A 17,578-nucleotide genomic window follows, 5' to 3' on the forward strand; every position below is an offset into this window, starting at 1 on the left:
CCGGACATTTTGTGATGAAAATTGGAGAGGTGAGATGAAAATTGGAGAGGAAATGAAGATGATTTGAGAAGAATAGATGTGTGTTTGTGTGTATAATGAGGATGAAAGAGGAGTATTTATAGAATAAAAAAATAAAAAATAATAAAAAAATTACCGTTGAACGGTCATATGCCCGTTTATTATTATTATTATTATTATTATTATTATTATTATTATTATTAAAATCAATTTTTTTTTAAAAAAATGATTTATTGCGTTCGCGTGACAACGTCCACTCGCGGGCCGGCGAGTGGGCGTCACGCCTAGCGCCAGCGCGCGCCAACCGTCTCGCTGGGACGAGACGCTCGCCGAGACCGGGACGAGACGCGGGGCTGCAACGCCGTCTCGATGCCGTCTCGTCTCGCCGAGACGAGATAGAGATGACAACGAGACGCATTGCGGATGACATTAGAATTTTGTAGGGAGTAAATCATACTCGATAGTCGAGTGAATAAGAGTTGCAAATATATATATGGAGTACCTCTACTTTATTAGAGTGAGATCTTTTGGAGTATTCCCGTCGATAGCAAAACTATAAGGGCTTTATTCAAAGTGAACCCCAACAGAGTCAATTACAAAATTAATTCTTAAACAATGTGGTTCTAACATTTTCAATTCCTAATACTATTTTACTATCAATAATAGTCCCTGGGCATAAAAATAATTAATCATAATCTTTTTACTATTTTTTTCATTTCTTTTCTTAATCTTGATTTGAAATCGAAAACAATTTTATTAGATATATACACTCTGTGTCAATATCGAAAACTATAATAATAATAATAATAATAATAATAATAATAATAATAATAATAATAATAATAATAATAATAATAATAATAATAATAATAATAATGCCTACCTATTTTGGATTCTCAATTCTATCCTCTATCTGTATTAACCTCTTATTTCTATGGATATCCTCGTAATTTACGCGTATTTATGTAATCAAACAAGCACAAATTTTAGTATCCACACATACGTACATAGTTGATGATAAGTATATTTGAGGAGGATACTTATCGAGCAAGGCAAAAGCATATGCTAAATTCCTTAATGGGAACCACATATTAAAGTGGTGAATGTAATCGCATAAAGAAGAAATTATTTTAAAACTTAGCTTTGTAGCCAACATTACTAGCTACCTCTACAATAACGACTTAGTTAGATTTGCAACGCAACAAATCTTAGATTTGAAATTCACTTATTGAAAGCATGCACATAACTATAACATATTTTTTTTTTCCAATTGTACCTCAAAAATCATGACTATATATGTGATGAGGCGGCGAATTTTTGATGTTTGTAAATGCAGGAAATAAATGAAGATCAACTCAGGGATTTTACGTGGTTCGATTTACTGAGGTAAATCTACGTCCACGGGAAAAAAGGGGGCAGGTTTGTATTGCTTGATCTGTGAATTACAGCTTACAACACTGGCCTGCTTTATGATAGTCTCTCTAGAGAGCTTTTTAGAATTTAACAGAAGAAGAAGAAGACCTTATCTATCTGACCTAGGTTCTATTTATACAGTGAACCAAGATCGTGGCATGCAGCATTTATTAGGTAGTGGATGTCGTGGAGATCGTGGCGACCTTGCATGGGTCCACTATCCTGCATGAGTTAATGACTGCTTGACACCACTAAATAGATCGTCGGTGTAGTGGAGGTGGAAATCTTGCATGAGTCCACTATCTCCTAGTTCGGTCGAATACTGAGGCCGAACTGCTGAATTATTGCCGAGCAGCTTTTGCCGATCTGAGAGTAGAGCTTGATGCCGACCTGAGAGCAGAGCTTGATGAGTTGGCTTTCACCGAGCTGTAGGCTGGGGCCGAACTCTTTAGTCACGCCGGACTGATACTCTTTAGTCATGCCGAACTGATACTCTGTCTTGGGCTTTACTGCTGTTGGGCTTGTTTAGTTCGTACTCCATCACTACCCCCCCCCGAAAAGTGAAGTGAATCACTTCGGCATTCTGGATAAAAGTATGGGGTAAGTTGATGTTTGTCCACGGTCTCATGAAGTGAACTCTTCTTTGACCGGACTTGGTTTGTGTCCTAATTTGGCGAGTTTTATCGCTCGGATCGGACTTTCCGTTGTCCTAATTTGGGGATCGGACTTTCCCTTGTCCTAATTTGGGGATCGGACTTTCCCTTGTCCTAATTCGGCGAGTTTTATCGCGTGGATCGGACTTTCCCTAGTCCTAATTCAGGCAAGTTTTATCGCGAGAATTGGACTTTTGTTGCAGTTCGTTTCAGACGAAGTGCTTGTTTAAGCTGAATTGTGGTCTTGTATCCTCTTTAGAAGCTTTGACGCACAATCGTGGGCTTGTTGCAGCTCGTTTCAGACGAACTGCTTGTTTAAGCTGAATTGTGGTCTTGTATCCTCTTTAGAAGCTTTGGCGCACAATCATGGGCTTGTTGCAGCTCGTTTCAGACGAACTGCTTGTTTAAGCTGAATTGTGGTCTTGTATCCTCTTTAGAAGCTTTGACGCACAATCGTTTAGCTTGTATATGTTCTAAGAAGGGGATCAGCCTTCGAAGAACAAGATACCTCAGTAACATTTGTAAGAGACGACACGCACAGAGACAGACAAAACACACAAACAAAACGCACAGAGACAAATAAAGACCAAGTAAACCAAATAAAACACATTGAGCAAACAGGACTCAAGACTGACTGACCGGACTGTCTCTTACAAATGGAACTTTTTGAGGTTGGAAACGTGCCATGTTCGGGGTACCTGTTCTCCTGACATGTGAGCCAATTTGTAAGACCCTTTGCCGAGGACTTCTGATACCCGATACGGACCTTCCCATGTGGGTTCGAGCTTGCCCAGCTTTTCTGCTCGGCTTACTTCGTTGTTTCTCAGGACGAGATCTCCCACTTGAAATTGCAGCTTCTTCACCCTTTGGTTGTAATACCGGGCTACTTGCTCCTTGTACTTGGCTGCTTTTATGCATGCCAATTCTCTTCTTTCTTCGGTAAGATCTAGCTCGGCTCTCAGTCCGTCGTCGTTCATTTCTGAGGAGAAATTTAGAGTTCGGGGACTGGGTACGCCGATCTCCACCGGAATTACGGCTTCAGTGCCGTACACCAGACTGTACGGAGTTTCACCATTGGAGGTTGTGGGTGTAGTTCGGTAGGACCATAGGACTTGAGGGAGATTTTCTACCCATTGTCCTTTGGCTTGTTCTAACCGAGCTTTTAACCCTTTCACCAGGATACGATTTGTTATCTCCGTTTGTCCGTTTGCTTGTGGATGAGAGACCGAAGTGAACCGCTGTTGAATATTCAGCTCTTGGCACCAATTCTTGAACGTCTTGTCGGTGAACTGAGTCCCGTTATCCGAGATGAGGATGCGGGGTATGCCAAATCGGCACACTATGTTCTTCCAGACGAAGTCCAATGCCTTCGAGCTCGTTATCGTAGCTAATGGTTCAGCTTCCACCCACTTTGTAAAGTAGTCCACGGCAACGATTAGGAATTTCATTTGCCGAGGAGCTTGAGGAAGTGGTCCCACTATGTCTATGCCCCATTGCATGAAAGGCCAAGGGCTTTGCATAGTGGATAGATCGGTCTGCGGCATCCTTGGGATATTTGCATGGATTTGGCACTTCGGGCATGTCTTGACGAGCTGCACTGCTTCTTGTACCAAGGTTGGCCAATAATATCCCCATCTTAGAACTTTTTTAGCTAAAGCTCTAGCTCCGATGTGGCTGCCGCACGATCCTTCATGAACTTCTCTGAGGATGTAGTCCGTCTCTTCTGGTCCTACGCACCGCAATAACGGCTGGAGGTAAGACTTTCTAAAGAGGACTCCTTCATGAAGTTCGTACCGAAGTGCTCGGCACGTGATCTTCCGAGCTTCTCTCTTATCTTCGGGCAATTGTCCTTGATCCAGATACTGCAAGATCGGCGTCATCCAGTTCGGCGAGCTGGATATTGAATGTACCTCGGCTTCATCAATGCTTCGATGCATTAATTCTTCTGCCTTTGAGCTCGGATCTGAGGCCAACTTACTTAAGGTATCTGCTCGGCTATTTTCCGCTCTGGGAACGCGGATTATCCGAAAATAGGAGAAACTTCGGTTGATGCTTTGCGCTTTGTCCAAATACTTCTTCATTCTCTCGTCACGGGCTTCACTGGTACCCAACATGTGATTCACTATGACTTGTGAATCACAATGGACTTTGAGAGATTTGACGAGCAGACTTTGCGCTAACTGAAGTCCGGCAAGGAGGGCTTCGTACTCGGCTTCATTATTAGTAGTGGGGAATAGGAACCGAAGTGAGTATGTTACCTCGTGTCCGTCGGGAGCGACGAGTAAAATACCAGCTCCACTTCCCATCTTGTTTGAAGCTCCATCTACGAATCCGCTCCAGCAGTCTGGCGGCTCTACCTCGGATTCCAAGGGCTGTGCTAGTTCGGCATTGGCAGACTTTTTCTGTTCGGCAATGACAGGGATTGCTTGATCGAACTTGGCCTCTGCAAGAAAATCTGCCAAGGCTTGTCCCTTGATGGCTTTCCGAGGTAGGTACTCGATTGTGTGCTCTCCCAACTCTATAGCCCATTTGGCGATTCTGCCTGATGCTTCTGGCTTGGTCAAAACTTGCCGAAGAGGTAGATCGGTTAAGACGCATACCTTGTGAGCATAGAAGTATGGCCGCAGTCTCCTTGCTGCATTTACTAACGCCAGAGCAATTTTTTCCAGAGGTTGATACCTTGTTTCTGGACCTCTTAATGCTCGGCTTGTAAAGTAGATGGGAAACTGCTTTAGGCCTTCTTCTCGTACAAGCACCGCGCTGATGGTTTGATCTGATGCCGCTAAGTATAAGAATATTACTTCGGCTTCAGTTGGAGCAGAGAGAATAGGAAGCTCGGCTAGATAACTTTTGAGCTCGTCAAAGGCCTTTTTCTGCTCGGCTCCCCACTCGAACTTTGGTGCTTTTTTCAACACTTTGAAGAACGGCAGTTGCTTTTCGGCTGCTTGGGAAAGGAATCGATTCAGTGCGGCTAGACATCCGGTTAGCCTTTGCACGTCATGTATGGACTTCGGCACTGCCATGTTTTGAACGACTTGAACTTTTGAAGGGTTCGCCTTGAGTCCGTCCTTTGAAACCCAACAACCCAGAAATTTTCCTGAATCTACCAAAAAGGTACATTTTTGGGGGTTGAGTTTGAGGTTAGCTTTTCGGAGCACGTCGAGAGTGGATTTGAGGTTGTCTTCGTACTCCGAAGTGCTTTTGCTTTTGACAACTATGTCGTCGACATACACTTCAACCTGTTTCCCGATTAGGTGCCGAAAAAGCTTGTCTACCATCCTTTGATAAGTGGCTCCGGCATTCTTTAAACCGAATGGCATCTTTTTATAAGCGAAAATGCCGAAATCGGTGATGAAAGCTGTTTTCGGAGCGTCACTCTCATCCATCAACACTTGGTGATATCCTTTGTATAAATCAAGAAAACAGAAAATTTCGAAGCCGATCAAAGCTTCTACTTTTTTATCTATATTCGGAAGGGGATAGCAATCTTTTGGACAGTGCTTGTTTAGATCGGTAAAATCTATGCACATCCGCCATCCTCCTCCTTTTTTCTTGATCATCATAGGATTGGCCACCCAAGAAGGATATTTCACCTCGAATAGTACATCCGCTTTTAGTAATTGGCGGACTTCGTCATGGATGACTTGGCTTCTTCCTGCCGCAAAGAGTCTTTGCTTCTGTTTTACTGGTCGGATTGAAGGATCAATATTTAACCGATGAGTGATTACCTCGGGAGGCACTCCGGTCATGTCCAACGGAGACCATGCAAAGACATCTTTGTACTCCTTGAGGAGCTGAATGGTCTTTTCCCGGAGTAGAGGCGTTCCTGCGAAGCCGACCTTGACCGTTCTGGATGGATCGTCTTCGTATAAATGAACGGTCATTGAGTTCGGCTCTGAAGTGACTTCGGTGATCTCGCTTGCCTCCGACTCCGATTGCTGTGATTGCTATGCTTGATGGTGCCGAACTGATTGCTCGGCACTTTTAAGCGCAATCTGCAGACATTCTTTTGCTCTTTTTTGATCACCTCGGATGACCGCTATCCCACCTTTAGTGGGGATCTTGATGGTAAGGTGATAAGTAGAGCAAACGGCCCGAATTGTGTTGAGCCAGTCCCTCCCCAGGATGATGTTGTACGGAGACCGAGCTTTCACCACAAAGAACTCGATCATCGTAGTGGAGCTTGTAGGCGCTTTTCCCACCGTGATCGGAAGGCTGATAATACCTTCAGGGCGGGTGTCCTCCTGGGCGAAACTTTTCAGAGGAAGTGGAGCCGGACTGAGCCGAGCTGGATCCACTTCCATTTTATCGAAACATTCTTTAAAAAGAATGCTGACTGACGCTCCTGTATCCACAAATACTGTGTGGACCAGTTTGTTTGCCACCCCGGCTTGAATGACAATAGCGTCTTGGTGAGGAGAGATGGCTGGGACGGGATCGGCATCTGAAAATGTAATCACTTCGTCTTTCTTCAGCCTTTTATGTGTTGGTTCCTCTTGATTGGAACCTCTGCGTTCTGCTTTTAGGGACGACTTAGTCTTCCCGGCTGGGAGAGCATCAATAGTCAGGATTACTCCATCGTATTGCGGCTCGTCGTCGTCTTCGGGATCCTCATGCCTTTTCGGATCCTGAGGATTGCAGTTCGCACTTCTCTGCCTTTTGTTCTTTTTCGGCTGCTTGCTTTGGTATTTTTTTAACGTTCCTGTTTTCACAAGAACGTCAATACCTGCAGCCAAATCTCGGCACTCCTCGGTATCGTGACCGTGGGTTTGATGGAAGGAGCAATATTGATCCTGAAGTCGCCGTGCGGCTGATTTCGTCATCCGCTTTGGTTTTTCGAACATATCGGAATGTAGTTCGAAAATTTCCGCTCTTGACTTGTTTAATGGTACGAACTGAGCGGGCGGCTTCTCAGGATTGAGACGTGGCCCCAATCTGCCTTGTACCGGTGCCCTTTGAATTCTTTCAAAAGGAGTTCGGCGAGGAAGCACCTGGTCGCTTTGATCGGGCTTCCTTTTGTCTCCTTGGGATGAGCTGTCTAACGACCGTTTTCGACGGTCTGCCTCATCCGCACGAGAAAACTGGTCCGCAATGTCCCACATTTCTTGAGCTGTTTGCGGACCGCACTCTACGAGCTTTCTGTAGAGAGCTCCGGGCAGGATTCCATTTTGGAATGCCGAGATGACAAGTAGATCATTGAGATTATCTACTTGTAGGCATTCCTTATGGAATCTCGTCAGGAAATCGCTGATCTTTTCGTCGCGACCTTGACGTATAGAAAGCAGCTGAGCCGAAGTGATTCGGGCTTCCGCTTTCTGAAAGAATCTCCTGTGGAAAGCATCCATGAGATCTCGGTAGGATCTGATGCTGCCTTGAGGAAGGCTGTCGAACCACCTTCTGGCGTTCCCGATGAGCAGCTCGGGGAACAGCTTGCACATGTGGACCTCATTGAGACCCTGGTTCGCCATATTGTATTGATAGCGTCCCAGGAAGTCATGAGGATCCTCCAGCCCGTCATAAGTCATTGACGGTGTCCGGTAGTTCCGCGGCAAAGGAGTTCGGGTGATATCGTCCGAGAACGGAGTCTTTAATGCTCCGTACATGGCGAACCCGACATCTCTTCGGTACGGAGGAGATGGAGTTCTCCTGTGGTTCCGGTACCGAGGAGGAGCAGGAGCATGTTGAGGTTGAGGATTCTTTCTCCTGGAAGACACGTCACTACTGCGGTAGTGACTTTCATGTCTGGATGAGGAGGGAGAATCCGCCGTTGTCTTCTCCGACTGTTGGCTCTTCTGCAGGAAGGTTAAGAACTCCTCCTGCTTCTCGGCCAAGAACAGCTTGACAGCCTCGTTCAAATCAGGCTGCTGGGAAGACTCGGTGTGTGGACCTTTTGAGCGGCTTGCTCCTTCTCCGTGAGAACTGGAAGTAGATTTTTCACGAGGCTGCTTTCCAGGCCTATGGGCTGCTGGATTAGCTTCCTCATGGTTATCACGGACGGAGGCACGGGTGTTATGTGATCTGGAATGCATTTTTTTTTTTTTGGTGGGGGAGGATCAAAAACTCGCTTTATCACAAATTTGGTTCTAACCTTCCCACAGACGGCGCCAGTGATGAGGCGGCGAATTTTTGATGTTTGTAAATGCAGGAAATAAATGAAGATCAACTCAGGGATTTTACGTGGTTCGATTTACTGAGGTAAATCTACGTCCACGGGAAAAAAGGGGGCAGGTTTGTATTGCTTGATCTGTGAATTACAGCTTACAACACTGGCCTGCTCTATGATATTCTCTCTAGAGAGCTTTTTAGAATTTTACAGAAGAAGAAGAAGATCCTTATCTATCTGACCTAGGTTCTATTTATACAGTGAACCAAGATCGTGGCATGCAGCATTTATTAGGTAGTGGATGTCGTGGAGATCGTGGCGACCTTGCATGGGTCCACTATCCTGCATGAGTTAATGACTGCTTGACACCACTAAATAGATCGTCGGTGTAGTGGAGGTGGAAATCTTGCATGAGTCCACTATCTCCTAGTTCGGTCGAATACTGAGGCCGAACTGCTGAATTATTGCCGAGCAGCTTTTGCCGATCTGAGAGTAGAGCTTGATGCCGACCTGAGAGCAGAGCTTGATGAGTTGGCTTTCACCGAGCTGTAGGCTGGGGCCGAACTCTTTAGTCACGCCGGACTGATACTCTTTAGTCATGCCGAACTGATACTCTGTCTTGGGCTTTACTGCTGTTGGGCTTGTTTAGTTCGTACTCCATCAATATGATCTTCAAGGATACAAATTACATTAAATTAAAGTTGTTTATTTTTCTATTTGATGTAATGGAAAAAACACTAATATGAATCATATGTAACTGATAGAAATGAGGAGAGAGTTTTTGATCGAGTGTTTGATTTATGAGATTTTGTTTGAGCCACTTCATGAAATTTTAAAGAGATAATAGACCAAAGGTTGAATGAAATAGTGTTATATTGCTAACTCAATATTTAATTATTAACTATTATTAAATAATAGCCCTTAGATATTCAAATCAAGAGCCTAGATCATCAGCCCCGCAATGTCAATACAATCAATAAAAAACATCGGGCTTCTGGCAGCAAGTGGGTTAAGGCCTCCCCCTTAACGGGCTACTGCGTACCCTGATTGAACCCCCTCACATGATGTCGGGCCGGAGTGTGGGGGCCGCCAAGGCGACGGAATCGCTTTTTGCTGCAATCAACAAAAAACATCAATAAGGATATTAAGGTCAATTTACTACAAATTAGTTGTAACTAATTTTAGAAAAATATCACATAACTTTAAAATGCATATAACTTTCTCGATTTAAATTATTTTTCACACAATATATATCAAATTAAAGATAATTTCATAAGGATTCTAACGAGATCTCACTTGCATATGTTCCGATGTCAAAATTTGAAATTTTTTTTGAAAATTTTCAATTTTTTCGTACAGCAACAAATGTCAACATAATATATAAAATATGTCAATATAATACATGTAAAATGTCATTCTTAAAGCGTATTGACATTCTCAAAGCATTGTGTTGATATTTTCAAAATATTATATTGACATTTTCATCCAAAACTCTAATTTGGTATTTTTTTTTATCTTTTTCGATTTAATTAATAAATACGAAAATTACACGTGACAAATTTTAGACCACTAGATTTCTAAAATCCTATTATCTTAAATTAGTTGTAGTTAGCAACTAGATAGTGAGTTAGCAATTGATCACTCCCCACTGGTATTTATAGCGAGAAAAATTGAGTGTTTAGTGATATTTTCTACATGTGATGACGATGTTAGGTTTAAGTAATATCTCACTTATAATTTGTAAAATTCTGATTTATATTTTAAAAAGATCTCGTTTATGATGAAAAATTCTTAGTTAATGTCTTATTTTAGTTTAAGAAAGAATTATTTTTTGATTAATTTCATGAAAAGTAGCACCACCAAAATCTTATTTATAAAACATGTTATTGTGGTTTTAAGTTTTTGATACCTATATGTTCACCTAACCCCCTCACTCGTCGTAGATGTGCTGAGAAGAAAAGAAGGCGTTAATCTATGTACAAGATTATTGGAGTTTTATTTAAATGTGAAAAGAACAAACATACATCATTATCTTAGGACCATTAAACCACTACAGCAACTAAACTAATATCCCATCATTAAAGCACGCTAGTTCATAATATACGACTATGTACACTTGGTGTGAAAAAAAGGACAAATAGAAAGATTCTGTGTTTCTTTTATGGGTAAAAGAATGTCATTCATTAGACTATGATATTATTATATGTATTGAAAAATATACGTTGCCCGTATCGATACAGATTAAATAGGAAAACTTAGCCCAAAAAACTAGTCTATTAGAAAAAAAAGCATATTTAGTTATATACCCCATACTAATTGTTCTCACAACTAATATAGGAATTGAGTCCGTAATATTCGACCCTCCTTTAATGGCCAACGTCAACGTGATCTCACAACCAATATAGGAATTGAGTCCGTAATATTCGACCCTCCTTTAAGGGCCAACGTCCTCGTTGATCACGACTGGTTCTTTCCAGGCCACCACTCCGAGCTCTCGTTGTCACGACAGATTCTTTGCTCGGCCACCACTCCGAGCGGTTTGAGCTCTCAATGAAAGCACCAATTTGTACAAATCAAACAGGAGAACTCAGCCCCAAAAACTAGTCTATTAAAAGAGAGAGCTCATTTAGTCTATATACCACACACCAGTTGTTCTCATAACCGAGATGGGAATTGAGTCCGTAACACCTATTCAACTCTGCATTAGCATACTGTGTTTATTTGATGTTCAATCACAATTGAGAAAGAGTAAATTGCCTAAAAAGTCAAAAACTTTGGGGAAAGTTTGGTTTTTCCCACAAACTATAAAAGTTGCACCTAAAGTCACGAACTTTATCGGATCGTGCAAATTTCCCAAACTATCGGATCCGACGGCATATTTCCGTTAAAAACTTATCCCACGTGGCATACCGAAGGTAAGACTTGGCAAAATTTCTGCCTTAACCCTAAACTCATGTAATATAACATCTTTTTGGCTGATTTCGAAAGTGCAACCACAATTCAATCGACGGAAAACGTAATCGACAAGAGTGAAATCGTCGACAAACGGTTTAGAGATGAAATCGACGACGTGTAAAGAAGATTCAATAAAAAAAGCATAAAACGACGCTGTTTTGTGCCCAGTAAAATTTTTTGCCAAGTCACGCCTCCGGCATACCCCGTGTGATAAGTTTTTAACAGAAATATATCGTCAGGTCAGTAGTTTGGGAAATTTGCACGATCCGATAAAGTTCGTGACTTTAGGCCCAACTTTTATAGTTTATGGGAAAAACAAAACTTTCCCCAAAGTTTGTGACTTTTCAGACAATTTTCCCATTGAAAAATTACTTGTGACATGCTCAACTTTAATACTACTACTAACATTTATGGAATTCGAATTTAAGACTATCAACTATAATAGTCTTGAAATTGACCGTAACTATATGCAATTTAATGGAGTATCTATAACATAATATGATTGATATATTGAATAAACATTAATCGCGTTTATCTTTATTTATCCTAAACAAAAGTGGACAGTGTTTAATTTATCATATAATCCAACTTTTTCATTGGACAGTGCTTAGAAAACATAGATTTTATCAGTGGCAAAATAAAATTCATTCGTCTGATTTGATTTAGTGCTGTTGGTGGTGGGGTGTGGAGCCCTCTAATACCGTGTTTAGATCTCTAAAATCCATCAATTCTGTCTACCTTCCATTATTTAATTATTTTAATGATAGGTAACTTTGTATTCAAAGGGTACCTTTCGGCAAAAAAAGACGCAAATTTAATTCTGAACACTAATTTACAATATTCCAATTAATATGCTTTATTCGATATAGTAAAATAATAATTAATTTATTCCATGCCCGAGAATAATAATATTTTTTTATGCGAATATACAGTTTTCATTTTCAAAGAAACAAGGCACTACCAAAATTATAATAACAGAATGGATGAGATGTACGGATTAAAGTTTAGACGTTAAATTCTAAAGTCCACTAATTAAACATGAGTATTAGGATAAACACTATCAACTTTTTTAGTGACCGAGTGTTAAGGTCATAAATCCCTAACGATCCGGTAAAACGGACAATAACGAGATAAAGATAATCCGGCACCCGTGAGGGTCGGCGGAGATAAAGATCTGGGCGGCTGTGCGCGGGTTCCAGCCCGTCGGGCAACAGCTACAGATCAGATATACGTTCCGGCTGTGCGCAGAGACCTTCCGTCGGGCAGCAGGTAGCGTAAGGAATTAGGGATTCAAAGAATCACACGTGGACTTAGCCAAAATAATATTGTATTTCATTGAATGAATATTATGGAAGACTCCACACATATTTATAATATGTGTGGATACAAAAAAGATATGCTAAATCCCTATAATATCTAAACAAAATAATAAAAGAAGATATGCTAAATCTCTATGATATCTAAACAAAATAATTATAATAGAAGAGAGTTAGGATCGTATCAACTCCCCCACGGTTGAAATCCACCTTGTCCTCAAGGTAGGAACCATAAAACCACGAAGAGAGTTGAAAGTAGAAGCTCTGGCGAGGTATCTCCTCCTGGATCAAACGCCCACAGAATAGTTGTGCGTCTCCCTTCATCATTTCCACCCAAAATCACCAATAGAGAACCGTGTTGGGTATAAGATATGGTGGACACCCCCGCCATATTGTTGTCGTGACAATTCAACGCAAAAATGAAAAGTTTTGCCACACCTCCATGAATGCTCAAACACAGCGTGTCATTTCCCGGAGGAATCAACCTTGCATCGGCGGCGAGCGACGGTAATCGAGGATTCATACTTGTAACATTACTGACATTCAAATCCACATAGACACAAACAAGTGCTTGCGAACCGGAGTGAGCATCACCTGTCTTACCCAATTCATCTGCTTTTAATTTAAGCTCATCCTCAAACAACCTTCGCTTGTCTTCCATTTCCTCTTGACTGTCCTGTTTTTTCATATCCAATCCAGCCTCGATGCCATCAACAAGGCTCTGATTCTCCATGCTCTCTCTCTTGTTCGGCTTCTCACTCAACACACTGAAATCTTTTTCTTTCTGCTCTAAACTAGATCGAAGGGCTTCGGTTTTATTTCCTTTCTCCAGCAAAGTCGCTACATCATCTTTCATCTCCAATTCCTTATGTGTTGGAACACTAATATCATCAATCTTCTCATCATATGCCCCGACAAGCACTTGCAGCGGCGTATTGTTGGTCTTGATGATCTCTTCCAGGGACTCGTCATTTGGTACAACAAGATTAGCACTCCCATTGTGAGCAACGTTGTCGGGAACATCCTCAGCTAGATTGTCGTCATCAATATTCTCCTCAAACAATGCATTCACGCAGGCGAGAAGGGCGGCTTGCTCCAATCTACAACTACGTAACTTCTCGTTGAAATTACTTACGGCAACTAGTTGGGCCGGGCAAGGCGAACGAACCTTGAGACTGGGGGCAACAACAGGCAACGTCGTTGTGCGGTGACCCAACGATCGGTCGCGCGGTGGTGGCTGGTACATAGGCTGTGTGTGCAACTCTTCCGGTGAATCCCAACAGGTAGGCGAGTGCGTAGGTTGGTCAGAAGGTTGACTGGTCACAAGCGTGGGCTGACTGTATAGGTCCCGCGGTGGCTGTTCGGTGGAGTAGCGGGGCCGGTGGGAGGCGGGCTGGACTAGCGCTCTCACCTCCTCCCGAGGGCGGTCGGTCCCAGCATGTCTCCGAGCGTCGGGGCCGGTCAACGGTCGGGTAGCCGCGGTCCTGCTGTTGCGCCGGTGGACAGCGGCGATTGGTTCGATGTCTGGGTGGATTCCAGCAACTAGGTGGACGCAGCGGTGGCTGATCATAATCCGAGTATCCCTGCGATGCCCGGTGAGGCGGTGGTTCCCAACAAGAGGGCTGCCGCGTCGGTGGAGGGTCATAGGGATCGAAATCCTGGAGTTGGTATCTCGGTCGTGGGCGACGATCAGGTGGATCCAAGTGGTGTGAGACGTAGGGTGATTCTGGATCAGGCCATGACGGTGAACGGAGTACTTCCACCCGGATGCTCGGAGGGTCCCAACAGGTTACACTGCGAGGTTGGGCCAGCTGGTAGGGACGGAATGGCTGTGTGGCCTGAGAGACGTCGTATTGACGACGGCGATAGCCGACGTAGTTGTATGACATGTCGACGGACTGAAGCGTGGCTGTGGTGGATGATGAGCGTTTGACTTTGACGCGGCACGCGGGAATCTTTCCCGTCGGGCGTTGCAGAAGTAGAGTTGTCCGGCGGTGTCACGACCGCATTTTCTAAGGATAGAAAACACGGTTAATCGCGACTAGGGGAGGATTAAAGAAGCGGGAAAGAAAGGGGAAAAACATCACAACTCGACCATAGCTCCAAACAAATGAAAAAAAAAAAACTCGAAATAAAATCAGAGTTTTGAACAAAATAGACTTGAGTCTTTTAAAATGCACAACGGAAGTAAATGAACGCGGTTCCATGTATGAAGACATGAACCTCCGAGAGTCAAAATCTGACTGAATTAAATGTCTTGTCTCAATAGCACTTTTTCCACCACTTCGCTGCTCAACCTGCACATTTAGAAATATATGCAGGGCTGAGTACAAAAAGTACTCAGTGAACACATTGCCGAAAATTACACATATACATTTGAAAATATTGTCAAGCCATCATCACAGTAACACTCGGGGTGTTGTTGAAAAGACCCAAGCTTACTAAAAGTATCACGTTGGGTTGCAACCCCCTTTTTCCGGTACTTAGCCATATCTGATCACATTGTGCCGTTGAGATGGTGTTCTCGCACGGTCACCTTACATAGGTTTCCATGTGCCGGGAAGGTGGCCACCTTCCACGGTCACCTTCTCTGCCCAACATGTCAGAGGTATCCTTGTGCCGGGAAGGTGGCCACCTTCCTCGGTCACCTGCTCTGCCCAACATGTCAGAGGTAGCTTGTGTACACTAGTCCGAGCGGGGACACCACCCTCACTGGGACCCGAATTCGACTTATATCATCATTCATAATTCACTTGGCCTTAGCCAAACAGATAGGCATCATACAAAAACATTTATGGCAAGACAACATCATTAAAATCACGAACATGTATTCGTGTTTTCATAAAATACGATTTGTATTTTAGTATAAGAAAGCTCACCTTGATCGCTTAGTTTCCTTAACTTGAATTTCTTTCTCCGACCTTACTTGCGGAGATAGCCTTTTGAAAACAAACAACGTACTAATAAGACTCGAGAAATTCACATACTTATAGAAATGCATGCCCCTACTTTATTTCTTTTATCATTTGATCACCGTTAGAAAATTTTAGAAACTTGCATAATAATTAAATCGGGAAAAATTAATTAATAGTCTTTCTTTATTAAACTTAATTATTTCTGTACTTGAGAACGCCGTCTCCCTCTTCTTCCCATTTCCTTAGAGGCCGCCCGAGGCATCGCGGGGCGTGCCGGTCGGCCTTTAGCATCTCCAACTTTAACATCTTCCATCTTTGGAAATTTAATACTTTATTCGGGAATTATTTAAATGAGTTCCAACTCATCTTAAATAAATTCCAACATATTCAATTCCAAGCTCTACAAAATAAATCTCGGTCCAACGATTAAAACGAAGCAACCCACTTCCCTTGATTAATTATATGGGACTTAGTCCAAATCCCCTTTGAATTCACTTGGCCCAACAATTAAAAAAATTAAGGCAGCCCACTACACTTATTTAATTTACTAAGGCCCAAACCAAACAATTAAAGTGGCCCAACCTTCAATTAATTTAGTGGTCCAACTAATTAAATGGAAAAGGCATAAAGCCTATCTATACTCCTCCACTCAACCATCGGTTCTCATCTCTCTCTTTCCTCAAAATTCCCAATTCACTCTCACTTTTCCAAATTAGGGATTCATAGATTGAGAAGAAACAGTGGCAGTTTCTCCTTCCACATCGTCTCTCTCTCTCTTCTCTTTTCTCCCTCGCCGCCGCCACCGCTGCGGATCCGCTCCCGCCGCGGATCTGCCTCAGCCGCCGTCGCCGAGGGCCTCCCCAGTCGCCGTGGATCCCGCTATCACCTCGTGCAGCTCCTCCCGCCGCCGTGCCAGCGCCGCCGCTCCGGCGGCGTCCCTCTCCTTCCTCTCGTCTCTGCTCACGCTGCTCACCCCCTCCCTATCTGTCGCCGCTGCTGTGCATGCACAAACAGCGGGTTCGTCCTCCTCCCCACGCCGTTGTTCCACGCGGTGGAAAACCCACCGCTGCTATCCCGCTCTCCGTCGGTTCTCACCGTCGCCGTGTCGACAAGTATAGTTAAGTTTTAAATTTTCTTTCTCTTTTGTTTAATTTCTATAAAGATTTAATCTTTCATTTATATGTTTTGTGTCTTCAAAATTTATCTTCAAATCTAATAGATTTGGTGTGTAACTTGTAGATTTGTCAAGATTTGAATTTATTGGAAGTCATAGGGGTGTGGGGCTACCCCCGTCGTCTCCGAGCTGCCGTGAGGAAGTCGCTGGAATCCGGCAGATTTGTACACATAAGATAAGCTTTCTCATTCTTTCTAGTTATTAAGGCAGCAGGATTCTAGGTTTGATTCTGTTTACTGATTTTGGTGAATTGTGTGTATATGCCTGCTATTTGGAAGACTCAAAGGTGAAATATGCTGATTAAACTTGATGAGCCAGATTCTACTCCCAACCATATTTATATATGCATGCTCTTACATATCAGAAGGAAAAGAAAGTGTTTGGGATTTACCTTTGATGTGGAAATAAAGTATGGTTGGATTGTAGTGCTTGACTCTATAATTGTATGCAAATCTCCCTCCTCGGACTCCTCTATCCTATGTGGTGTCGGTGTGTGCAGAGAATTTAGAATTTGATGGTGATATGGGTGAGTGACAAAAAGATTTGTATATATATACATATACACAAAAAGATGGCAAGTGAAAGTGACGGTATAGCAAGTTGGTGGAGCAAGTTCTTATCTCAAATATCATATTCTTATCTCAAATTAAATGAAGCATTTAATGTTTCTGAAAAGTTGATCCTCTAGGATATGCTCTATCCCTTTGTTTTTATTTATTTATTTTATTTTATTTTATTATTTAAATAATTAATTGAGTATTTATTTAATTGTTTATTTAATTTGATGTAGATATAATTGGTTCAAGTCTGTGGCTGCCCGCGCTGAAGTACCCAATTTGCTTAGAACGTACAATGTATTAAATTTTGATGGACTTTTGTTGGATGTAATGAACATTAGAATTTTGATTATGGTACTTTATTTATTAATTTAAATTTATTATTTCATATATGTATAATATATTTACGTGTTCTATTTACTTGTCTAACGTCTAAACAAACAACAACGACAATCTATCGAAGCTCGGATTTAA

The 17,578-nt window shown here is 42.5% G+C and overlaps 1 protein-coding gene and 1 long non-coding RNA gene across 2 annotated transcripts; one reads left to right on the forward strand and one right to left on the reverse strand.

Annotated features, from left to right (window-relative positions):
* Positions 1 to 10,361: 10,361 nt before the first annotated feature.
* Positions 10,362 to 13,835, reverse strand: LOC121761210. The gene is made up of 2 exons (XM_042156823.1): positions 10,834 to 13,835; positions 10,362 to 10,733 (listed from the first exon to the last, which is right to left on the reverse strand). Exon 1 carries the CDS (start codon positions 13,702 to 13,704, stop codon positions 12,676 to 12,678), a length of 1,029 nt encoding a protein of 342 aa, XP_042012757.1. The 5' UTR covers positions 13,705 to 13,835; the 3' UTR covers positions 10,362 to 10,733; positions 10,834 to 12,675.
* Positions 13,836 to 15,455: 1,620 nt separating this feature from the next.
* Positions 15,456 to 17,474, forward strand: LOC121760249. Its single transcript, XR_006041859.1, has 2 exons — positions 15,456 to 16,490; positions 16,613 to 17,474. It is a non-coding gene; the product is annotated as an uncharacterized LOC121760249 (long non-coding RNA).
* The last annotated feature ends 104 nt before the right edge of the window (positions 17,475 to 17,578 follow it).

This window comes from Salvia splendens, chromosome 13 (assembly GCF_004379255.2).
Source record: "Salvia splendens isolate huo1 chromosome 13, SspV2, whole genome shotgun sequence".
Taxonomy (NCBI): domain Eukaryota; kingdom Viridiplantae; phylum Streptophyta; class Magnoliopsida; order Lamiales; family Lamiaceae; genus Salvia; species Salvia splendens.